This window comes from Entelurus aequoreus, linkage group LG11, assembly GCF_033978785.1.
Source record: "Entelurus aequoreus isolate RoL-2023_Sb linkage group LG11, RoL_Eaeq_v1.1, whole genome shotgun sequence".
NCBI classification, from domain to species: domain Eukaryota; kingdom Metazoa; phylum Chordata; class Actinopteri; order Syngnathiformes; family Syngnathidae; genus Entelurus; species Entelurus aequoreus.
The window spans coordinates 3,528,446-3,554,510 of NC_084741.1; the positions used below are offsets into that span (position 1 = coordinate 3,528,446).

Here is a 26,065-nt window from a genome sequence, read left to right on the forward strand (position 1 = left end):
ATTATCGGACATCTCTAATATATATATATGTATATACATACACACACACACACATTATATATACACACACACACATATATATATATATATATATATATATATATATATATATATATATATATATATATATATATATATATATATATATATATATATATATTATATATATATATATATATATATATACATATATATATATATATATACATACATATATATATATATATATATATATATATATATATATATATATATATATATATACATATACATATATATATATATATATATATATACACATTATATATACACACACATATATATATATATATATACATATATATATATTGCTAACGATGGATTCTGATGCGTCATCTATGTTGCTGCTTCTTGATCTTAGCGCCGCTTTACGTCGATCATAATATTTTATTAGAGCGTATCAAAACACGTATTGGTATGTCAGACTTAGCCTTGTCTTGGTTTAACTCTTATCTTACTGACAGGATGCAGTGCATCTCCCATAACAATGTGACCTCGGACTATGTTAAGGTAACGTGCGGAGTTCCCCAGGGTTCGGTTCTTGGCCCTGCACTCTTTAGTATTTACATGCTGCCGCTAGGTGACATCATACGCAAGTACGGTGTTAGCTTTCACTGTTATGCTGATGACACCCAACTCTACATGCCCCTAAAGCTGACCAACACGCCGGATTGTAGTCAGCTGGAGGCGTGTCTTAATGAAATTAAAGAATGGATCTCCGCTAACTTTTTGCAACTCAACGCTAAGAAAACGGAAATGCTGATTATCTGTCCTGCTGGACACCGACATCTATTTAAAAATACCACCTTAACATTTGACAACCAAACAATTAAACAAGGCGACTCGGTAAAGAATCTGGGTATTATCTTCGACCCAACTCTCTCGTTTCAATCAATCAATCAATCAATGTTTATTTATATAGCCCTAAATCACAAGTGTCTCAAAGGGCTGTACAAGCCACAACGACATCCTCGGTGTCGAGTGGGTCTGACATAATATTGTGAAAGTCCAACACATCAGCGAAAGTCCAGTCCATGGTGGGGCCAGCGGGAACCATCCCGAGCGGAGACGGGTCAGCAGCGTAGAGATGTCCCCATCCGATGGACAGGCTAGCGGTCCACCCCGGAGCAGAGTAGAAAAGAAAAGAAAAGAAACGGCAGATCAACTGGTCTAAAAAGGGAGTCTATTTAAAGGCTAGAGTATACAAATGAGTTTTAAGATGAGACTTAAATGCTTCTACTGAGGTAGCATCTCTAACTTTTACCGGGAGGGCATTCCATAGTACTGGAGCCCGAATAGAAAACGCTCTATAGCCCGCAGACTTTTTTTGGGCTCTGGGAATCACTAATAAGCCGGAGTTCTTTGAACGCAGATTTCTTGTCGGGACATATGGTACAATACAATCGGCAAGATAGGCTGGAGCTAAACCGTGTAGTATTTTATACGTAAGTAGTAAAACCTTAAAGTCGCATCTTAAGTGCACAGGAAGCCAGTGCAAGTGAGCCAGTATAGGCGTAATATGATCAAACTTTCTTGTTTTTGTCAAAAGTCTAGCAGCCGCATTTTGTACCATCTGTAATCTTTTAATGCTAGACATAGGGAGGCCCGAAAATAAAACGTTACAGTAATCGAGACGAGATGTAACGAACGCATGAATAATGATCTCAGCATCGCTTGTGGACAAAATGGAACGAATTTTAGCGATATTACGGAGATGAAAGAAGGCCGTTTTAGTAACACTCTTAATGTGTGACTCAAACGAGAGAGTTGGGTCGAAGATAATACCCAGATTCTTTACCGAGTCGCCTTGTTTAATTGTTTGGTTGTCAAATGTTAAGGTGGTATTATTAAATAGATGTCGGTGTTGAGCAGGACCGATAATCAGCATTTCCGTTTTCTTAGCGTTGAGTTGCAAAAAGTTAGCGGACATCCATTGTTTAATTTCATTAAGACACGCCTCCAGCTGACTACAGTCCGGCGTGTTGGTCAGCTTTAGGGGCATGTAGAGTTGGGTGTCATCAGCATAACAGTGAAAGCTAACACCGTATTTGCGTATAATGTCACCTAGCGGCAGCATGTAAATACTAAAGAGTGCAGGGCCAAGAACTGAACCCTGGGGAACTCCGCACGTTACCTTAACATAGTCCGAGGTCACATTGTTATGGGAGACACACTGCATCCTGTCAGTAAGATAAGAGTTAAACCAAGACAAGGCTAAGTCTGACATCCCAATACGCGTTTTGATACGCTCTAGTAAAATATTATGATCAACAGTATCGAAAGCGGCGCTAAGATCAAGAAGCAGCAACATAGATGAAGCATCAGAATCCATCGTCAGCAATAGATCATTAGTCATTTTTGCGAGGGCTGTCTCCGTAGAGTGATTTGCCCTGAAACCGGATTGAAAAGGTTCACAGAGATTGTTAGTCACTAAGTGTTCATTTAGCTGCTGTGCGACAATTTTTTCGAGAATTTTCGAGATAAACGGTAGGTGGGACACCGGCCGGTAGTTCACCATGAGGTCAGGATCGAGGTTAGGTCTTTTGAGTAGAGGATGAATAACCGCTTTTTTGAATGCTAGAGGAACAGTACCAGAGGAAAGTGATAGGTTTATAATATTTAACACTGATGGACCTAATAAAACAAAAAGCTCCTTGATAAGTTTCCCAGGAATTGGGTCAAGTAAACATGTTGTTTGTTTTGTCCCATTTACACATTTTAACAATTCCTCCAATGTTATTTCATCAAAGAGAGAGAAACTATTTTGGAGGGCAATGTCCGTCGTATATACAGTCATATTTGTGTTAATAGAACCCAGTTGTGGCTGGGATGCATTGTCTTTAATCTCTTTTCTGATGAGTTCAATTTTCTTATTAAAGAAATTCATAAAGTCATCTGCTGAGTGGGTGGAGCTACTGGGAGGAGTCCCTTGTTGGGTTAGCGATGCTACTGTACTAAACAAAAATTTAGGATCATTTTTGTTGAGGTGGATGAGATTTGAGTAATATTTAGCTTTAGCTGAGGTAAGCATGCGTTTATAAGTTATTAAACTATCACTCCATGCTTGATGGAAAACCTCAAGTTTAGTCGTACGCCATTTGCGTTCCAGCTTTCTACATGATAATTTCTGGGCTTTAGTTTCTTCTGTAAACCATGGGGTACGCCTTTTAGGGGCCCTTTTTAGCTTTAGCGGTGCTACAATATCAATGGTGTCGCGCAGGGCGTCGTTAAAGTTGTTAGTGAGGTTATCAATAGAGCCCACATAATTTGGGAAAGGTGCCATTACTGAAGGCAGTAGGTCAGTAAGAGTCGTCGTTGTGGCAGTATTAATGTTGCGGCTGCTATAGTAGTTATTATTATTATTATTAGTTTGTTGACAATGAGTCCGAACTTCGAATTTTATAAGGTAATGATCGGACATTACTTTAGTGTACGGGAGTATCGTAACTTTAGAGGTGGTGACACCCCTGACAAGCACTAGATCTATCGTATTACTGTTGCGATGCGTGGGTTCATTTATTATTTGTGTAAGACCACAGCTATCAATTATAGTCTGGAGCGCCACGCATGGAGGGTCCGATGGGGTATTCATATGGATGTTAAAGTCTCCCATTATGATTATATTGTCGGCGTGCGTCACTAGATCAGCAACGAACTCTGAAAATTCATTGATAAAGTCCGAATAGGGCCCAGGGGGGCGGTAGATGACAGCCAGGTGCAGAGGCAGCGGTGTGACAAACCTCATAGTGAGCACCTCAAACGAGTTATATTTATTATTTAGGTCCGAGGTAAGGCTAAAGTTTTTGTTGTATATTAGTGCAACACCCCCACCCCTTTTAATGGGGCGGGCAATATGCGTTCCCGCATAGCCAGGAGGAGACGCCTCACCCAGCGCAAAAAATTCGTCTGGTTTGAGCCAGGTCTCGGCTAAACCAACGACATCAAGATTGTTGTCTCTGATGGTTTCATTAACTAATAACGTTTTGGAAGACAATGACCTTATGTTTAAAAAGCCCATATTATAGGTAGTGGGCTGTTTTGAGGAGTTTTTGTTGAAAGTATCCGTAGTAGCAATATTAATAATGTTACGTTTATTATGCATAGTGCACTTTAAATAATTTCGACCATATCTAGGAATTGATATGACAGGAATTTTTAGATTGTTTGCCACCTCAGTAAAATGCATGTCCACCTCTGACGCAGAAAAAACATTATGTGAGTTGTATATTATTCTAGAAGAATTGCTATGTGTGCAGGGATTATCCAGCCTGGCGCTGGCTAGTTCTAGCTTAACAGACTCCTTATTAGCGCTTCTTTGTGGATTAGCATTTAGCTTTTTCGTTAGCCCCGCTAACAACAAAGCATTTAGCTTTGTTGTTAGCCCCGCCCGGCACCCCCGCTTCTGCTTCCGAGCGCACCGCTTACGTCTCTTTCGCTGACCGGCTCCGCTGGTAGTCGACGCCGCTGCTTCAAAGGCCACTGCTGGATGTAGCTCGCGAAGAATTCCCAAGCTAGCGAGCAGGTCCATCGTACACGCATCTATCAGCCCAAAATGGCCCGATCTCTCCACATCCAGAATTGTAAGTCGATATATATATATCAAATAAAATAACTTGCATCAAGTTCAATAATAAATAAAACAAAAGTGTTATAACTTCCATCAAGTTCAATAATAAATCCAAAAAAGTGTTATAACTTGCATCAAGTTCAATAATACATTTAAAAAAATGTTATAACTTGCATCAAGTTCAATAATAAATCAAATAAAAGTGTTATAACTTGCATCAAGTTCAATAATAAATAAAAAAAAGTGTTAACTTGCATCAAGTTCAATAATAAATAAAAAAAAGTGTTATAACTTGCATCAAGTTCAATAATAAATCAAACAAAAGTGTTATAACTTGCATCAAGTTCAATAATAAATCAAATAAAAGTGTTATAACTTGCATCAAGTTCAATAATAAATCAAATAAAAGTGTTATAACTTGCATCAAGTTCAATAATAAATCAAATAAGTGTTATAACTCGCATCAAGTTCAATAATAAATCAAATAAAAGGGTTATAACTCGCATCAAGTTCAATAATAAATCAAATAAAAGTGTTATAACTCGCATCAAGTTCAATAATAAATCAAATAAAAGTGTTATAACTTGCATCAAGTTCAATAATAAATCAAACAAAAGTGTTATAACTTGCATCAAGTTCAATAATAAATCAAATAAAAGTGTTACAACTTGCATCAAGTTCAATAATAAATCAAATAAAAGTGTTATAACTTGCATCAAGTTCAATAATAAATCAAATAAAAGTGTTATAACTTGCATCAAGTTCAATAATAAATCAAATAAAAGTGTTATAACTTGCATCAAGTTCAATAATAAATCAAATAACTTGCATCAAGTTCAATAATAAATAAAAATAAAAGTGCCACTTTGCAATCTTTGCAAAAAAAAAGGAGGAGCTAATGCATTTGGCAAGACAGGGCAAGTGAACATGAGTTTTACAGTACTCCAGCATTAGTGGCTGCAATGAGCCTGTTTTGCACTGCACAGCTTTTCAAATGGGGGTTGCAGGCTTGACACTGCCACTGTTAAAACCTCATTGAGTTTGGGGCTGAGCTGCCTTGACGCGAGTGCTTCCCGGTGAATGACACATTGTGTCCAATGCGCATTTGGCGCAACCCTCTTTATTAGAGCCTGCAGCCCGTTTCTTGACTTTGCCATGGTCTGTGCGCCATCAGAGCAAAAGCCCACACAGTTTTCCCATTTAAGGTCGTGTTCTTTGAGGAAACTGTCCATTATATTGAACAGCTCATCAGCATTGGCTCTATTTTTTATGTATTTGCAAAACAGCAAATCCTCGCACAGTGACTCGCCATTCACAAAGCCCCGCCCCCATTAGTTACTGTTGCTATGTCTGTCAAACTTTCGCTCCTACCTAGAAATTTAAAGCCTACAGGAAAAATAAGTAATTTACATTTATTTATATAGCGGATTTCACAGACAGAATCACAAAGTTATTTACAGTGTGTATAGAAAATGAAAGCATAGTAAAAAAAAATATCTAAGAATATAATTGAAAAAAAAAAAAAATGAAAGTGAAATTTCCTCCCGTTCCTCGCGCCCCACCTGTCATGTCTCTATTCCCCACCAGTGGGGCGCGCCCCACACTTTGAGAAACGCTGCAGTAGTGCATATCCAGTTTTACACCATTTACAGGTAACGAAAAGCCATGAATAAAATAAAATGTGCTAATAATGCCTGGTTTTGATACAAACCCCGTTTCCATATGAGTTGGATAATTGTGTTAGATGTAAATATAAACGGAATACAATGATTTGCAAATCCTTTTCAAGCCATATTCAATTGAATGCACTACAAAGACAACATATTTGATTTTCAAACTCAAACTTTATTTTTTTTTTTGCAAATAATAATTAACTTAGAATTTCAAGGCTGCAACACGTGCCAAAGTAGTTGGGAAAGGGCATGTTCACCACTGTGTTACATGGCCTTTCCTTTTAACAACACTCAGTAAAAGTTTGGGAACTGAGGAGACACATTTTTGAAGCTTCTCAGGTGGAATTCTTTCCCATTCTTGCTTGATGTACAGCTTAAGTTGTTCAACAGTCCGGGGGTCTCCCTTGTGCTATTTTAGGCTTCATAATGCACCACACAGTCGGCAAGAAACATATATTTCCCCAGTTACGTACGTGACATGCACATAGCGCCACGCACGTACGGGCAAGCGATCAAATGTTTGGAAGCCAAAGCTGTACTCACGGTAGCGCGTCTGCTATCCAACTCAAAGTCCTCCTGGTTGTGTTGCTGCAGCCAGCCGCTAATACACCGATCCCACCTACAGCTTTCTTCTTTGCAGTCTCCATTGTTAATTGAACAAATTGCAAAAGATTCACCAACACAGATGTCCAGAATACTGTGGAATTATGTGGTGAAAAGAGACGACTTAAACTGGCGACGTGCTATTCCAAAATGTCTCCTTCAACCCTTGACGTCACGCGCAAACGTCATCATACATAGACGTTTTCAGCCGGAAGTTTCCCGGGAAATTTAAAATGTCACTTTATAAGTTAACCCGGCCGTATTGGCATGTGTTGCAATGTTAAGATTTCATCATTGATATATAAACTATCAGACTGCGTGGTTGCTAGTAGTGGCTTTCAGTAGACCCTTGAAGCACTCGAAAAGTCTTATATAAAGTTTTGACTGGGAAGCAAAGACAAACAGTAGAAAGGAGTGTACTTACATTATGTGCAGTCTCACGTCGTCACATCTTGAAGTTGTCACGGAATCGTGTTGAAAGAATCGGCTTTTAAAACTGCGCCTCTTGCGTTCTTTTTCCACTTGCAGATAGCGCCGTCAAACCACTTCCATCCATCCGTTTCTTACCGCTTGTCCCTTTCGGGGACTGATTGATTGATTGATTGAGACTTTTATTAGTAGGTTGCACAGTGAAGTACATATTCCGTACAATTGACCACTAAATGGTAACACCCGAATAAGTTTTTCAACTTGTTTAAGTCGGGGTCCACTTAAATTAATTCATGATACAGATATATACTATCATATATACTATCATCATAATACAGTCATCACATAAGATAATCACATTGAATTATTTACATGAATGCTGGAGCCTATCTCAGCGGCATCGAAACCACTTCCCATATAAATCACAAAAAAACACAAATTGCCAATGATTAAGCGCATCAATTGAAGCGTTTTACCCTTTGAAAACAACAGTAGTAATATTACTACTTACTACTTATGACTATTTGTAAACGAACCAAAAAAAAAAATTCATACTAAAAAAACAAAACGTAAAATGATAGAGAATATTCGCATAGTACCACATTATACCAGTAATACAATATATTCACAGTAATAATTATACAATATTTAGCGTTTGGGCTTTCCTGTAAACAATTGTACTTTTATGGTTATTGTCTAACCTACATTACTATGTAAATAATATGTTGTATTTTAAATGGTGTTATTGTCATGTGTGTATTAATGTATAAGTTTTAAAGCCTTTTGGAAATGTTAGTGACTTTTCTTCAATCCAGCAGATAACAAGCATTATGAAACACTAATCGTTTTAAAGAGCACTGTGTAGATACAGATAGTGAGTGGGCCATACGCTCACTGAGGCCTTATTACTAGATATTATCAGCCGATATATGCGTTAAAATGTAATATCGGAAATTATCGGTATGGTTTTTTTTATTATCGGTATCTTTTTTTTTTTTTTTTTAAATTAAATCAACATATAAAACACAAGATACACTTACAATTAGTGCACCAACCCAAAAAACCTCCCTCATTCACACAAAAGGGTTGTTTCTTTCTGTTATTAATATTCTGCTTCCTACATTATATATCAATATATATCAATACAGTCTGCAAGGGATACAGTCCGTAAGCACACATGATTGTGCGTGCTGCTGCTCCACTAATAGTACTAACCTTTAACAGTTCATTTTACTCATTTTCATTCATTACTAGTTTCTATGTAACTGTTTTTATATTGTTGTACTTTCTTTTTTATTCAAGAAAATGTTTTTAATTTATTTATCTTATTTTACAATTTTTTTTAAAAAGTACCTTATCTTCACCATACCTGGTTGTCCAAATTAAGCATAATAATGTGTTAATTCCACGAATGCATATATCGGTTGATATCGGTATCGGTAATTAAAGAGTTGGACAATATCGGAATATCGGATATCGGCAAAAAGCCATTATCGGACATCCCTAATTCACAGTAATAATTATACAATATTTAGCGTTTGGGCTTTTCTGTAAACAATTGTACTTTTATGGTTATTGTCTAACCTACATTAATATGTAAATAATATGTTGTATTTTAAATGGTGTTATTGTCATTTGTGTATTAATGTATAAGTTTTAAAGCCTTTTGGAAATGTTAGTGACTTTTCTTCAATCCAGCAGATAACAAGCATTATGAAACACTAATAGTTTTAAAGAGCACTGTGTAGATACAGATAGTGAGTGGGCCATACGCTCACTGAGGCCTTATTACTAGATATTATCGGCCGATATATGCGTTAAAATGTAATATCGGAAATTATCGGTATCGGTTTTTTTATTATCGGTATCGTTTTTTTTTTTTTTTAAATTAAATAAACATAAAAAACACAAGATACACTTACAATTAGTGCACCAACCCAAAAAACCTCCCTCCCCCATTTACACTCATTCACACAAAAGGGTTGTTTCTTTCTGTTATTAATATTCTGGTTCCTACATTATATATCAATATATATCAATACAGTCTGCAAGGGATACAGTCCGTAAGCACACATGATTGTGCGTGCTGCTGCTCCACTAATAGTACTAACCTTTAACAGTTCATTTTACTCATTTTCATTCATTACTAGTTTCTATGTAACTGTTTTTATATTGTTTTACTTTCTTTTTTATTCAAGAAAATGTTTTTAATTTATTTATCTTATTTTACTAATTTTTTTAAAAAGTACCTTATCTTCACCATACCTGGTTGTCCAAATTAGGCATAATAATGTGTTAATTCCACGACTGCATATATCGGTTCATATCGGTATCTGTAATTAAAGAGTTGGACAATATCGGAATATCGGATATCGGCAAAAAGCCATTATCGGACATCCCTAATTCACAGTAATAATTATACAATATTTAGCGTTTGGGCTTTTCTGTAAACAATTGTACTTTTATGGTTATTGTCTAACCTACATTAATATGTAAATAATATGTTGTATTTTAAATGGTGTTATTGTCATGTGTGTATTAATGTATAAGTTTTAAAGCCTTTTGGAAATGTTAGTGACTTTTCTTCAATCCAGCAGATAACAAGCATTATGAAACACTAATCGTTTTAAAGAGCACTGTGTAGATACAGATAGTGAGTGGGCCATACGCTCACTGAGGCCTTATTACTAGATATTATCGGCCGATATATGCGTTAAAATGTAATATCGGAAATTATCGGTATCGTTTTTTTTATTATCTGTATCGTTTTTTGTTTTTTTGTTTTTTTTAATTAAATCCACATAAAAAACACAAGATACTTACAATTAGTGCACCAACCCAAAAAACCTCCCTCCCCCATTTACACTCATTCACACAAAAGGGTTGTTTCTTTCTGTTATTAATATTCTGCTTCCTACATTATATATCAATATATATCAATACAGTCTGCAAGGGATACAGTCCGTAAGCACACATGATTGTGCGTGCTGCTGGTTCACTAATAGTACTAACCTTTAACAGTTAATTTTACTCATTTTCATTCATTACTAGTTTCTATGTAACTGATTTTATATTGTTTTACTTTCTTTAATATTCAAGAAAATGTTTTTAATTTATTTATCTTATTTTATTTTATTAATTTAAAAAAAAAAGGACCTTATCTTCACCATATCTGGTTGTCCAAATTAGGCATAATAATGTGTTAATTCCACAACTGTATATATCAGTATCGGTATCGGTTGATATCGGTATCGGTAATTAAAGAGTTGGACAATATCGGATATCGGCAAAAAGCCATTATCGGACATCCCTACTTATTACCTATCAGTATGATATTGTATACACTCTGCCAGAATACAGATCAATATTTATAATATTTGTTATTTTAATGCAATACACATTCTCTGCATTTAAAAATATAGTTTGTATGATTTACATGTGTATTAATGCAGTAAATAATCAAGTCCTTACTCACATACTTGCTTTTTTAATATAATAAAACATGAATACAAAAACGGTGGGTATGAACTCTTAAAAAGATGTACCTGCTGTGTAATGGAAATACTTATTTACAATGTCGTCAAACATGTTCAATCATTCACTTTTAAAAAGGCACTTTCTTAAACCCCCTGCATTACTACTTGTCACCAGCAGAGGGCGTGTCCAACTACAGTACATTCATTAAAAACAAGTTGTGAAAGTGGGTAAAAATGAGTCTTAGTGCTCCTTGTAAAAAAAAAAAAAGTGAGTTTGGGTGTGCGCTGCTACAACGAGGCAGGCGAGAGGAAGATGTTGAAAAGAACAGCAAAGAGGAAAAAAACCAAGTAGCCTACGATACAAATCCAGAAACGAGGGTCTTTCAGCAGCTTCTTGTTGTAGTCGCTGAAGAAGACGTAGCCGATGGTCATGCCCGCCACGATCCCTCCGAAGTGAGCCACGAATGACACCTTGATGAGGAGACACGTCAGTCAGCGTGAATGCCAGCGATCAGCGCAGAGCAAGCAGGTGTTAATTACATCAAGCATCTTTTAACTTTAGTCATGATCTGGGGTGCATGAGAAAGTGGGGAGGAACACGTACCCCTTTATGGTCATGACGAGTTGACAAACTAAAACCCTCATCCTGTCCCACAGACCCAGTCCCCCCTTGCTTTTTTAAAGAAGTCTGGGACTCTATTGACTTGTCTGTTAGGGCGATGTTTTTCAACCACTGTGCCGCGGCACACTAGTGTGCCTTGTGATACAGTCTGGTGTGCCTAATTTCACCTATTTGGGTTAAAAATATTTTTTGCAAACCAGTAATTATAGTCTGCAAATGATGTGTTGTTGTTGCGTGTCGGTGCTGTCTAGAGCTCGGCAGAGTAACCGTGTAATACTCTTCCATATCAGTAGGTGGCAGCAGCGTGCAGGTAAAAAGGTGTTTTATGCTTAAACCAAAAATAAACAAAAGGTGAGTGCCTCTAAGAAAAGGCATTGAAGCTTAGGGATGGCTATGCAGAACGAAACTAAAACTGAACTGGCTACAAAGTAAACAAAAACAGAATGCTGGACGACAGCAAAGGCTTACTGTGGAGCAAAGACGGCGTCCACAAAGTACATCTGAACATGACATGACAATCAACAATATCCCCACAAAGAAGGATAAAAACAACTGAAATATTCTTGATTGCTAAAATAAAGTAGATGCGGGAAATATCGCTCAAAAGAAGACAAGAAACTGCTACAGGAAAATACCAAAAAGAGAGAAAAAGCCACCAAAATAAAAATAGGAGTGCAAGACAAGAAGTAAAACACTACACACAGGAAAACAGCAAAAAAGTCCAAATAAGTCAGGGTGTGACGTGACAGGTGGTGACAGTACACCTACTTTGAGACAAGAGCTATAGTGATGCATGCTTGGTTATGCTTTAAAGTCATATCCAACAATTGCGACAACGACTTTTTACTGTCAACTGAGTTAATTTTTTTCATGATTTCTGCTGGTGGTGTGCCTCTGGATTTTTGTGCCTTGGCTCAAAAAAGGTTGAAAAACACTGCCAGGGACATCATCAACAGCAGCTCTTTTTGTAAAAGGAGCAGTTGTTGAGCCTTTGATTAAAAAAAACAAAACAGGTCTTGATTAGGGATGTCCGATAATGGCTTTTTGCCGATATTCCGATATTGTCCAACTCTTTAATTACCAAAACCAACCGATATATGCAGTCGTGGAATTAACACATTATTATGCCTAATTTGGACAACCATGTATGGTGAAGATAAGGTACTTTTTAAAAATAATAATAAAATAAGATAACTAAATTAAAAACATTTTCTTGAATAAAAAAGAAAGTAAAACAATATAAAAACAGTTACATAGAAACTAGTAATTAATGAAAATGAGTAAAATTAACTGTTAAAGGTTAGTACTATTAGTGGAGCAGCAGCACGCACAATCATGTGTGCTTACGGACTGTATCCCTTGCAGACTGTATCGATATATAATGTAGGAACCAGAATATTGATAACAGAAAGAAATGGGGGGAGGGAGGTTTTTTGGGTTGGTGCACTAATTGGAAGTGTATCTTGTGTTTTTTATGTTGATTTAATAAAAAATAAAAAAACAAACGATACAGATAATAAAAAAAACGATACCGATAATTTCCGATATTACATTTTAACGCATTTATCGGCCAATAATATCGGCAGGCTGATATTATCGGACATCCCTAGTCTTGATCCTACAAGTTTCTCAAATTATCGACCCATTTCTAAATTACCTTGGCGCAACTGCAGCCTTTTTTTACATGAAAATAACACTTTAGATTAGAAATGTCCGATAACGGCTTTTTTGCCGATATTCCGATATTGTCCAACTCTTAATTACCGATTCCGATATCAACCGATATCAATATATACAGTCGTGGAATTAACACATTATTATGCCTAATTTTATTGTAGCGTCCAGAAAGAGTTAGTGCTGCAAGGGGTTCTGGGTATTTGTTCTGTTGTGTTACGGTGCGGATGTTCTCCCAAAATGTGTTTGTCATTCTTGTTTGGTGTGGGTTCACAGTGTGGCGCATATTTGTAACTGTTAAAGTTGTTTAAACGGTCACCCTCAGTGTGACCTGTATGGCTGTTGACCAAGTATGCCTTGCATTCACTTGTGTGTGTGAAAATCCGTAGATATTATGTGACTGGGCCGGCACGCAAAGGCAGTGCCTTTAAGGTTTATTGGCGCTCTGTACTTCTCCCTACGTCCGTGTACACAGCGGCCTTTTAAAAAGTCATACATTTTACTTTTTGAAACAGATACCGATAATTTCCGATATTACATTTTAAAGCATTTATCGGCCGATAATATCGTTAAAATTTTTCATCCGACTCAAACCCTTCCAACTCCAAAATATTCAGCCTGTTCAAAATTGTGTGCTCTCTTTCAACAATTTAAAAAAAATTCCCAGTTTTCAGGGACATTTTTCCCATTCAAAATGAATTGGCCATTTTTCAAACTTCCACCATTTCCACATTTTTCAACCGATTCAAACCATTCCACCTTCAACATGTTCCACTCATCCTGGACATTTAAACGATCATTTTTCCAAGTTCAAAAAAATTCCAGGAATTACCAGAATCCCCCTTTTTCACCCTTTTTTCTGTCGACTACTCCTCACCATCAAACATTCCTTTTAATCAGGACAAAAAAACAAAGTTGAACTGGAAAAATTCCCAGTTTTCCAGGAATTCTGTAATACCATTTCTCAGTTAAAAATGTTACCACTTCAACATTTCTCGACTGATTAAAAAAATTCCAACACCAACCATTCAAGAACATTCAAGTCTTTTAACATTTACCCAAAAAAATCCTGCTTTTCCCGAAATTCCCATTGAAACGAGCGGGACATTTTTCAAAGTTCCACAATTCCCAAATTTTTCATCCGACTCAAACCCTTCCAACTCCAAAATATTCAGCCTGTTCAAAATTGTGTGCTCTCTTTCAACAATTTTAAAAAAATTCCCAGTTTTCAGGGACATTTTTCCCATTCAAAATGAATTGGCCATTTTTCAAACTTCCACCATTTCCACATTTTTCAACCGATTCAAACCATTCCACCTTCAACATGTTCCACTCATCCTGGACATTTAAACGATCATTTTTCCAAGTTCAAAAAAATTCCAGGAATTACCAGAATCCCCCTTCTTCAACCCCCTTTTTCACCCTTTTTTCTGTCGACTACTCCTCACCATCAAACATTCCTTTTAATCAGGACAAAAAACAAAGTTGAACTGGAAAAATTCCCAGTTTTCCAGGAATTCCGTAATACCATTTCTCAATTAAAAATGTTACTACTTCAACATTTCTCGACTGATTAAAAAAATTCCAACACCAACCATTCAAGAACATTCAAGTCTTTTAACATTTACCCAAAAAAAATCCTGCTTTTCCCGAAATTCCCATTGAAACCAGCGGGACATTTTTCAAAGTTCCACAATTCCCAAATTTTTCATCCGACTCAAACCCTTCCAACTCCAAAATATTCAGCCTGTTCAAAATTGTGTGCTCTCTTTCAACAATTTAAAAAAAATTCCCAGTTTTCAGGGACATTTTTCCCATTCAAAATGAATTGGCCATTTTTCAAACTTCCACCATTTCCACATTTTTCAACCGATTCAAACCATTCCACCTTCAACATGTTCCACTCATCCTGGACATTCAAACGATCATTTTTCCAAGTTCAAAAAAATTCCAGGAATTCCCAGAATCCCCCTTCTTCAACCCCCTTTTTCACCCTTTTTTCTGTCGACTACTCCTCACCATCAAACATTCCTTTTAATCAGGACAAAAAAACAAAGTTGAACTGGAAAAATTCCCAGTTTTCCAGGAATTCTGTAATACATTTCTCAATTAAAAATGTTACCACTTCAACATTTTTCGACTGATTAAAAAAATTCCAACACCAACCATTCAAGAACATTCAAGTCTTTTAACATTTACCCAAAAAAAATCCTGCTTTTCCCGAAATTCCCATTGAAACGAGCGGGACATTTTTCAAAGTTTGACAATTCCAACATTTTTCAGCCGATTCAATCCCTTTAAACTCCAAAATATTCTGCCTGTTCAAAATTGTGTGCTCTCTTTCAACAATAAAAAAAATTCCCGGATTTCCAAGAATTCCCAGTTTTCAGGGACATTTTTCCCATTCAAAAAGAAATTGTCCATTTTTCAAACTTCCACAATTCCCACATTTTTCAAGCTATTCAAACAATTTCAACATCAACACATTCCACACATCCTGGACATTCAAACTACCATTTTTCCACGTTCAACACATTTCCAGGAATTCCTGGGGTTTTTCTAACCCAATGTCCAACCTTTTTCGTTTGACTACAAAATTTCTTCACTGATTTAAACAATTCCAACACCAACCAATTCAACTCATTCAGGACCTCCTAATCATCCCGCTTTTCCCAAATTTCCAGGAAGTTCCCATTGAAATGAATGGGATATTTTTGCAAGTTGCACAATTCCCACATTTTTCAAGCTATTCAAACAATTTCAACATCAACACATTCCACACATCCTGGACATTCAAACTACCATTTTTCCACGTTCAACACATTTCCAGGAATTCCTAGGGTTTTTCTAACCCAATGTCCAACCTTTTTCGTTTGACTACAACATTTCTTGACTGATTTAAACAATTCCAACACCAACCAATTCAACTCATTCAGGACATTCATGCTCCTAATCATCCCACTTTTCCCAAATTTCCAGGAAGTTCCCATTGAAATGAATGGGGCATTTTTCCAAGTTGCACAACTCCCACATTTTTCAAGCTATTCAAACCATTCCAACATCAACACATTCCACTCATCCTGGACATTCAAACTACCATTTTCCACGTTCAACACATTTCCAGGAATTCCTGGGTTTTTTCTAACCCGATGGCCAACCTTTTTCGTTTGACTACTCCTTTTACATTTTTCAACCCATTTCAACTGTTTCACCGTCAAAACATTCCTCTTAGTCAGGACAAACAATCAAGTCGGTTTAGGAACTAGATAAATTCCCAATTTTCCCGAAATTCCATAATACCATTTCTCAATTAAAAAATGTTCCTACTTCAACATTTCTCGACTGATTTAAACAATTCCAACACCAACCAATTCAACTCATTCATGCTCCTAATCATCCCGCTTTCCCCAAAATTCCCAAATTTCCAGGAAGTTCCCATTGAAATGAATGGGATATTTTTGCAAGTTGCACAATTCCCACATTTTTCAAGCTATTCAAACAATTTCAACATCAACACATTCCACACATCCTGGACATTCAAACTACCATTTTTCCACGTTCAACACATTTCCAGGAATCCCTGGGTTTTTTCTAACCCGATGGCCAACCTTTTTCGTTTGACTACAACATTTCTTGACTGATTTATACAATTCCAACACCAACCAATTCAACTCATTCAGGACATTCATGTTCCTAATCATCCCGCTTTTCCCAAATTTCCAGGAAGTTCCCATTGAAATGAATGGGGCATTTTTCCAAGTTGCACAATTTCCACATTTTTCAAGCTATTCAAACCATTCCAACATCAACACATTCCACTCATCCTGGACATTCAAACTACCATTTTCCACGTTCAACACATTTCCAGGAATTCCTGGGTTTTTTCTAACCCGATGGCCAACCTTTTTCGTTTGACTACTCCTTTTACATTTTTCAACCCATTCTAACTGTTCCACAGTCAAAACATTCCTCCTAGTCAGGACAAAAAATCAAGTCGGTTTAGGAACTAGAAAAATTTCCAATTTTCCCGAAATTCCATAATACCATTTCTCAATTAAAAAACTGTTCCTACTTCAACATTTCTTGACTGATTTAAACAATTCCAACACCAACCAATTCAACTCATTCAGGACATTCATGCTCCTAATCATCCCGCTTTTCCCAAATTTCCAGGAAGTTCCCATTGAAATGAATGTAGCATTTTTCCAAGTTGCACAATTCCCACATTTTTCAAACCATTTCAACATGAACACATTCCACTCAGCCTTGACATTCAAACTACCATTTTCCACGTTCAACACATTTCCAGGAATTCCTTGGTTTTTTCTAACCCGATGGCCAACCTTTTTCGTTTGACTACTCCTTTTACATTTTTCAACCCATTTTAACTGTTCCACAGTCAAAACATTCCTCCTAGTCAGGACAAAAAATCAAGTCGGTTTAGGAACTAGAAAAATTTCCAATTTTCCCGAAATTCCATAATACCATTTCTCAATTAAAAAACTGTTCCTACTTCAACATTTCTTGACTGATTTAAACAATTCCAACACCAACCAATTCAACTCATTCAGGACATTCATGCTCCTAATCATCCCGCTTTTCCCAAATTTCCAGGAAGTTCCCATTGAAATGAATGTAGCATTTTTCCAAGTTGCACAATTCCCACATTTTTCAAACCATTTCAACATGAACACATTCCACTCAGCCTGGACATTCAAACTACCATTTTCCACGTTCAACACATTTCCAGGAATTCCTTGGTTTTTTCTAACCCGATGGCCAACCTTTTTCGTTTGACTACTCCTTTTACATTTTTCAACCCATTTCAACTGTTTCACCGTCAAAACATTCTTCTTAGTCAGGACAAAAAATCAAGTCGGTTTAGGAACTAGAAAAATTCCCAGTTTTCCTGAAATTCCATCATACCATTTCTCAATTAAAAAACTGTTCCTACTTCAACATTTCTTGACTGATTTAAACAATTCCAACACCCAACCAATTCAACTCATTCATGCTCCTAATCATCCTGCTTTCCCCAAAATTCCCAAATTTCCAGGAAGTTCCCATTGAAATGAATGGGATATTTTTGCAAGTTGCACAATTCCCACATTTTTCAAGCTATTCAAACAATTTCAACATCAACACATTCCACACATCCTGGACATTCAAACTACCATTTTTCCATGTTCAACACATTTCCAGGAATTCCTGGGGGTTTTCTAACCCAATGTCCAACCTTTTTCGTTTGACTACAACATTTCTTGACTGATTTAAACAATTCCAACACCAACCAATTCAACTCATTCAGGACATTCATGCTCCTAATCATCCCGCTTTTCCCAAATTTCCAGGAAGTTCCCATTGAAATGAATGGGATATTTTTGCAAGTTGCACAATTCCCACATTTTTCAAGCTATTCAAACAATTCCAACATCAACACACTCCACTCATCCTGGACATTCAAACTACAATTTTCCACGTTCAACACATTTCCAGGAATTCCTGGGTTTTTTCTAACCCGATGGCCAACCTTTTTCGTTTGACTACTCCTTTTACATTTTTCAACCCATTTTAACTGTTCCACAGTCAAAACATTCCTCCTAGTCAGGACAAAAAATCAAGTCGGTTTAGGAACTAGAAAAATTTCCAATTTTCCCGAAATTCCATAATACCATTTCTCAATTAAAAAACTGTTCCTACTTCAACATTTCTTGACTGATTTAAACAATTCCAACACCAACCAATTCAACTCATTCAGGACTTTCATGCTCCAAATCACCCCGCTTTTCCCAAAGTTCCCAAATTTCCAGGAAGTTCCCATTGAAAGGAATGGGGCATTTTTCCAAGTTGCACGATTCCCACATTTTTCAAGCTATTCAAACAATTCCAACATCAACACATTCCACTCAGCCTGGACATTCAAACTACCATTTCTCCACATTCAACACATTTCCAGGAATTCCTGGGTTTTTTTGTTTGACTACTCCTTTTACATTTTTCAACCCATTTCAACTGTTTCAGAGTCACAACATTCCTTTTAGTCAGGACAAACAATCAAGTCGGTTTAGGAACTAGAAAAATTCCCAATTTTCCCGAAATTCCATATTACCATTTCTCAATTAAAAAACTGTTCCTACTTCAACATTTCTTGACTGATTTAAACAATTCCAACACCCAACCAATTCAACTCATTCATGCTCCTAATCATCTCGCTTTCCCCAAAATTCCCAAATTTCCAGGAAGTTCCCATTGAAATGAATGGGGCATTTTTCCAAGTTGCACAATTCCCACATTTTTCAAACCATTCCAACATCAACACATTCCACTCATCCTGGACATTCAAACTACCATTTTTCACGTTCAACACATTTCCAGGAATTCCTGGGTTTTTTCTAACCCGATTGCCAACCTTTTTCGTTTGACTACTCCTTTTACATTTTTCAACCCATTTCAACTGTTCCACCGTCAAAACATTCCTCTTAGTCAGGACAAAAATCAAGTCGGTTTAGGAACTAGAAAAATTTCCAATTTTCCCGAAATTCCATAATACCATTTCTCAATTAAAAAATGTTCCTACTTCAACATTTCTTGACTGATTTAAACAATTCCAACACCAACCAATTCAACTCATTCAGGACATTCATGCTCCAAATCACCCCGCTTTTCCCAAAGTTCCCAAATTTCCAGGAAGTTCCCATTGAAAGGAATGGGGCATTTTTCCAAGTTGCACAATTCCCACATTTTTCAAGCTATTCAAACAATTCCAACATCAACACATTCCACTCAGCCTGGACATTCAAACTACCATTTCTCCACGTTCAACACATTTCCAGGAATTCCTGGTTTTTTTTGTTTGACTACTCCTTTTACATTTTTCAACCCATTTCAACTGTTTCAGAGTCACAACATTCCTTTTAGTCAGGACAAACAATCAAGTCGGTTTAGGAACTAGAAAAATTCCCAATTTTCCCGAAATTCCATATTACCATTTCTCAATTAAAAAACTGTTCCTACTTCAACATTTCTTGACTGATTTAAACAATTCCAACACCCAACCAATTCAACTCATGCTCCTAATCATCTCGCTTTCCCCAAAATTCCCAAATTTCCAGGAAGTTCCCATTGAAATGAATGGGGCATTTTTCAAAGTTGCACAATTCCCACATTTTTCAAGCTATTCAAACAATTTCAACATCAACACATTCCACTCATCCTGGACATTCAAACTGACACTTTCCCAAGTTCCAAACCAAATTCCGTTTTTCCTGGAAATTAAAACTCTTCAAAATTCAAACCATTCCAACATTCTGTCAGCATTTCACTTCAACTTCAGCATTCACACGCCATTCCTTCAGGAATTGCCTCATCAGGTTGAATTCACGGTCGATGCAACCAAACCGTGTTCAAAAGACAACAAGCATGAGGTCAGTGTTTCTTTACAAACTGCCACTGCCACCTACTGGCCTGGCATGCATATTGCAACACTTTCAGTTGGTTTTTTTTGCAGTTTTTTTGTCAGCATTATATGAAGCAATCTGTCAAAAATGCTAAATTGTCGTCGTAATGTAGTGGTAGCTTAAAATGTATCTATTTTGGAGGATTTGAAGCCATTGTGTGTATGAAATGGCCTAAAACCTGGCAGGACGGGTTTACAGGTGGAAGTAAATAGAAGCCAGGGGGCATGGATAGAGGAGGGAGGGGACAGGAGTGTACTAAGTAGGGCAGGGATGCGAGTACTATGCAAAATATGCAACTATCCTACACACTGGAAGAGACACACACACAAATATGTGTGTGTGTGCAAGGTGAATCAAGTCCCAGCAGGATCCTTTCATCGAGCTAATCGACGAATCCTAAATTCCAGCTTGCTGGAAGGATTTTTCTGGCAAACACTGAGATAACTCACGTACCTTCATACCCTCGTCGCCCGCAAATCTTCTGTAGAAAGCGAATCCAAAGTCCACGCCGACTAAGAACGATGGGAGGCGTGTCAGCGTGCGTCTAAACAACGTGTGAAATAACAAAGATGTCCGCCTACCGATGAGCAAGATGATGAGGATACGGAACACGCCGAGGACGGGGATCATCTCCCGGAAATTCTATAAAGAGTCAGGACAGGAAACAACTTTGTGATATTGTCGTCTGGCAGGAATAAGCTTGTAAACTCCCAATTATGTTTTTTTAACCATAGGGAAAATGTGTTGCTAGGCAGAATATTTTTAAGGAGGTTCAAATGGACCAACATTAAATAAATACATCTTGAAATATGATTTTAAAATGTGTGATTAATAATAATTGGAATTAAATACTTAAATGTGGTATTAAATCAATTATTTAATCTATCTAAATATTGAAATTACTTAATTATTTTGTGATTTAAATAATTATTTCATAGTTTCATTATTATTTTTTTAGTCTTTAATGAACATGTTTGGCAGCACTTCATATAAAATTAACCGTCAAAGTCAGTGGGCGGGCTCCAGGCTTCAGACCAAAGCAATCATCGGATGAGATTTGTGTAAGCTCCGCCCCCCAATAATGAAATAATTGAAGAAATAATCAAACATACTTTTGCAATAAATAAATGAATGACACAATTGACTGGCAGGAATAAGCTTGTGAACTCCCATTTGTGTTATTTTTAACCATAGGGAAAATGTGTTTAGGATTTTTTTAAGGAGGTTGAAATGGATCAACATTAAATAAATACATCTTGAAATATTAACTTAAATGTGTGATTAATAATAATTTTAATTAAATACCTAAATGTGTTATTAAATGGCTCATTAATTTGATGTAAAAGTACATATAATTATTTAATAATCTATTTGAATATTTAATTAATAGATTTTAATATTTTGCGATTTAATTAATTATTTCATAGTTTTATGATTTTTTAAAATGATTTAATGAACCTGTTTGGCAGCACTTCATGTAAAATTAAACGTCAAAGTCAGTGGGCGGACTCCAGGCTTCAGACCAAAGCAATCATTGGACTTGGATTTGTGTAAGCCCCGCCCCCCAACTTTGATGGGTGAGTTTGACAGATAAGATTAATTCACGAAGGTTCATGAAATTAAAAAAATTATTAAATCGTGAAATAATTGAAGAAATAATTAAACATAGTTTTGCAATAAATAAATGAATGACACAATTGACTGGCATGAATAAGCTTGTAAATTCCCAATTGTGTGTTTTTTTAACCATAGGGAGAATGTTTTTTTAATTTTTTTTTAAAGGAGGTTCAAATGGACCAACGTTAAATAAATACATCTTGAAATATTAACTTAAATGTGTGATTAATAATTGGAATTAAATACCTAAGTGTGTTATTAAATGTCTCATTAATTTGATGTAAAAGTACATATAATTATTTAATAATCTATTTAAATATTTAATTACTTAATCGTTTAATTAATTGATTATAATATTTTGTGATTTACTTAATTTTTTCATAGTTTAATGATTTAAAAAAAAGAATATGTTTGGCAGCACTTCATGTAAAATTAAATGTCAAAGTCAGAGGGCGGGCTCCAGGCTTCAGACCAAAGCAATCATTGGATGAGATTTGTGTAAGCTCCGCCTCCCAACTTTGATGGGTGAGTTTGACGCATAAGATCAATTCACGAAGGTTCGTGAAATTTAAAAAATGATTAAATCGTGAAATAATTGAAGAAAAAATTAAACAAAAATTTTTTTTTTTTTTTTTAAAGGAGGTTCAAATGAACAATATATATATCTTGATATATCAACTTAAATGTGTGATTAATAATTGGAATTAAATACCTAAATGTGTTATTAAATGTCTCATTAATTTGATGTAAAAGTACATATAATTATTTAATAATCTATTTAAATATTTAATTACTTAATCGTTTAATTGATTTTGTGATTTAATTAATTATTTCATAGTTTCATTATTTATTTTTTCATTATTTAATGAACACGTTTGACAGCACTTTATATAAAATTAAACATCAAAGTCAGTGGGCGGGCTCCAAGCTTCAGACCAAAGCAATCATTGGATGAAAATTGTGTAAGCTCCGCCCCCCCCTCCCCCCAACTTTGATGGGTGAGTTTGACAGATAAGATCAATTCATGAAACTAAAAAAATGATTAAATCGTGACATAATTGAAAAAATAAACATACTTTTGCAATAAATAAATGACACAATTTATGTATTTAATTCCAATTATAATTAATAATACATGTAAGTAATTATTTAAATATTTATTTATTTAGTCCCATTAGATACTCTATATATTTTTTTTTATAGCACAATCACAATGTAAATATTATGTAACTGTCATACAAGAGCAAAAACTGAAACATAAATCCCAACGCAATCATTTGAAATGTGACCTCACCACCACTGCGTTCATGAAGTAGCCCCCCATGAGGGCGTAGACCCCTCCGGAAGCCCCCACCAAGGCACTGAGGGGATCAAAGATGGAGCTGGCCAGCGACCCTGCAGGGACAGAGTTAGTGGACGCGTGACAAAGTCCGCTCTAGCGGCACGAGCCAAGACGCTAAAAAGGCGTTCCTCACCTGCCAAGACCCCCGCCAGGTAGATCATGCCCACTTCAAACCCTTTGTGGACCATCTCTAAGGGGATGCCGAGCAGGAGCTGCATGAACAGGTTGCCCACTATGTGCTCCACGCTGAAGAGACACTCAATTAGTCATGTGAATTCTGCCTAGCAACAAGCGACTAGGACAATTGTAATTTTCCTGGTGTTATTATCCGGGATGTGCCGATCAATTGGCTACCAATCAGTATGGGACCATTTTCATCAACAAAATTACGTGATCGCTATTGCCGATCCCCTCTGGCTGATAAAGTATTAATTTTTAGTCCCCAGGCCTTATGTGTATGTCTCCATACACAGTGTGGAGCCGCTTCGTTCAGCTAATAATAATTACGGAGTATCACAAGGATGCAGGAGAACTTTGAGGGCAAAAACCAGGCAAAGGATTTCAATGAGTAGCAGACAGTAGTTTTTGTTTAGTTATTGTGTACTATTGATTTTGTTTGGCTCAAAAAGGAACTTGTTTAAATATTGTGTTGATATCATTAAACTACTAATATCCCTCTTCATAAAAAAATAAATAACATTTGTTATCGGTATAGACCACAGGTGTCAAACTCAAGGCCCGGGGGCCAGATGTGGCCCGCCACTTCATTTAATTTGGCCCTCGAAAGCCTGGAAATAATACGTATCAATAAAGTACTGTAACTTTTATTACTAAATGTATTCTTTCTTTCTATTTTGGGAGGAAAAAATATATATATTTAGTCCATGTAATCGCAAATTATGTTAAATAATGTTTAATTATGCAAAAATATATTACCAAACATTCAAACCATTTTTTAAATAGAAATAAATACTAATAATGATTTCAAAGCAAGTTATCCATCTAAGTGTGCAATGCAAAAGTAGAAATAGAGTTCATGGTAAAATTGTGACATTTACTGTGGTTTTTACAGCATTTTTCTCTAAATGAAAAAAAAAAACAGTATTTTTTTACTGTAATAAACTGTGGTGCCATTTTTGCATTTACAGTAATACACCCAAACATCTACACGTGTTGATTTGTGGTAAAAAAAACAACAACAAACTGGCAGCTCAGGTGCCAAAATGTTACTGTAAAATTGCATTTTTATTTACAGTAAAAAAACAAATGTACATTTTACAGTAAAATTCTTGCAACTGAGCTGCCTTTTTTTTTTTTTTAACCATAAAAACAGCAGTACTGTATTTACATTTACAGTAATAAACTACATTTTGAGGGGAAATTATTACAACTTACCATATTTTTTTTACATTTTAGTTTTTAAATCTACTTAAAAAAATGCATAAAAAAATTGTGTAATAATAAATATTCACTGTTAGAAGCGGCCCTCTGGGGCCAAACATAACTGCAATGTGGCCCTCAGTGAAAACGACTACGACACCTCTGGCAATAGACCGATCTCACTCGTGGATGATCGGAATCGGAATCAGCAGCATAAAACCTGATCAAATGTTTATTTTCTTTTTATACATTTTTTATATTTAACAAAGTACTTATTTTTATAATATTTGATTTTTTTTTTATTGAGATAAATACTATATTTGTATATATATTGATTAAATTTACCATTATTTTTGATATACTTGTCTTAAAAACCTTTTAAGGCCCAAGCTGTTTGTTCACATGTTTTTTTATTTATTTCTCTTTGCTATTTGGGCTTATTGGACCCTAATTAGAATAAAAACTAAGAATCATCTTTTGATATGATGTACTTAGTCCATAAGTACACAAAGGTGTACTTCATGTTTAGTGACATGCTAATTCTTATTTTTACTTTTTTTTTCCAAATTCCGCTGTATGTTATACTCTTCTGACACCACCAGATGGCAATATAAGTGTCCACATAAGTGGCCATAAGACCCCAATTCAGTAGTGAACACCATTTTGGAAATAAGAGCTAAAAAGGTGATGTCCAAGCCTTTAGAGGTTTGTAAAACTATTTAGGGCTAAAGACAAAAAGAAAATTTGATGACAAAAATAATAATAATGGAAAAAAAATGCTTGTGAAGGGAAAAAGTATTGCAAATTAATTGTCAAAATGATATTGTATTATTGGGTGAAAGTGCTGCAAGATCCTATTTAAAGTTTGGTAGTTAGGATGAACTTTATTTTGCCTAAAAAGCCGGAGTGGTTGTTTTCCACTTTCTTTCCCACGGATGAAAGAGCAGACTTTCCCACACTTACCCCGCGTGGACAAACATGTAGGAGATAAAGCGCCAGGCTTCCTGCCGGGACTCGGGTCTGTACGTGAGGCGGCTGTTCCAGATGCCTTCTTCCAGCGTCACCCACTGCTTCTGAGGCTTCCACACGGCATAGTAGATGAACATGGCCAGCTGCACAACAACAACAACATGGAGGATGACGACATGAATCACTTGGCCACGGAACGTTGAACAAAGACCACACA

The 26,065-nt window shown here is 36.0% G+C and overlaps 1 protein-coding gene and 1 long non-coding RNA gene across 4 annotated transcripts in view; one reads left to right on the forward strand and one right to left on the reverse strand.

The window, feature by feature from the left end:
* The window catches only part of LOC133659696 (uncharacterized), an 87,324-nt gene that overhangs the window by 37,689 nt on the left and 23,570 nt on the right, over positions 1 to 26,065 (forward strand). The gene's annotated exons all lie outside the window — the stretch shown is intronic.
* Positions 1 to 26,065, reverse strand: part of rhbdl2 (rhomboid, veinlet-like 2 (Drosophila)) — a 55,972-nt gene that overhangs the window by 16,761 nt on the left and 13,146 nt on the right. The window contains exons 3-8 of one of the 3 annotated variants that reach the window (XM_062062290.1): positions 25,843 to 25,991; positions 23,633 to 23,745; positions 23,452 to 23,552; positions 21,122 to 21,182; positions 20,994 to 21,052; positions 10,789 to 11,258 (exon numbers count right to left, since the gene is read on the reverse strand). The exons of the other annotated variants lie outside the window; for them this stretch is intronic. Of the exons in view, the coding sequence (XP_061918274.1) occupies positions 11,076 to 11,258; positions 20,994 to 21,052; positions 21,122 to 21,182; positions 23,452 to 23,552; positions 23,633 to 23,745; positions 25,843 to 25,991 (666 nt within the window). The 3' untranslated portion in view covers positions 10,789 to 11,075. Of the gene's footprint in view, positions 1 to 10,788; positions 11,259 to 20,993; positions 21,053 to 21,121; positions 21,183 to 23,451; positions 23,553 to 23,632; positions 23,746 to 25,842; positions 25,992 to 26,065 lie in introns of those variants that run through there. 3 annotated transcript variants of the gene reach the window in all.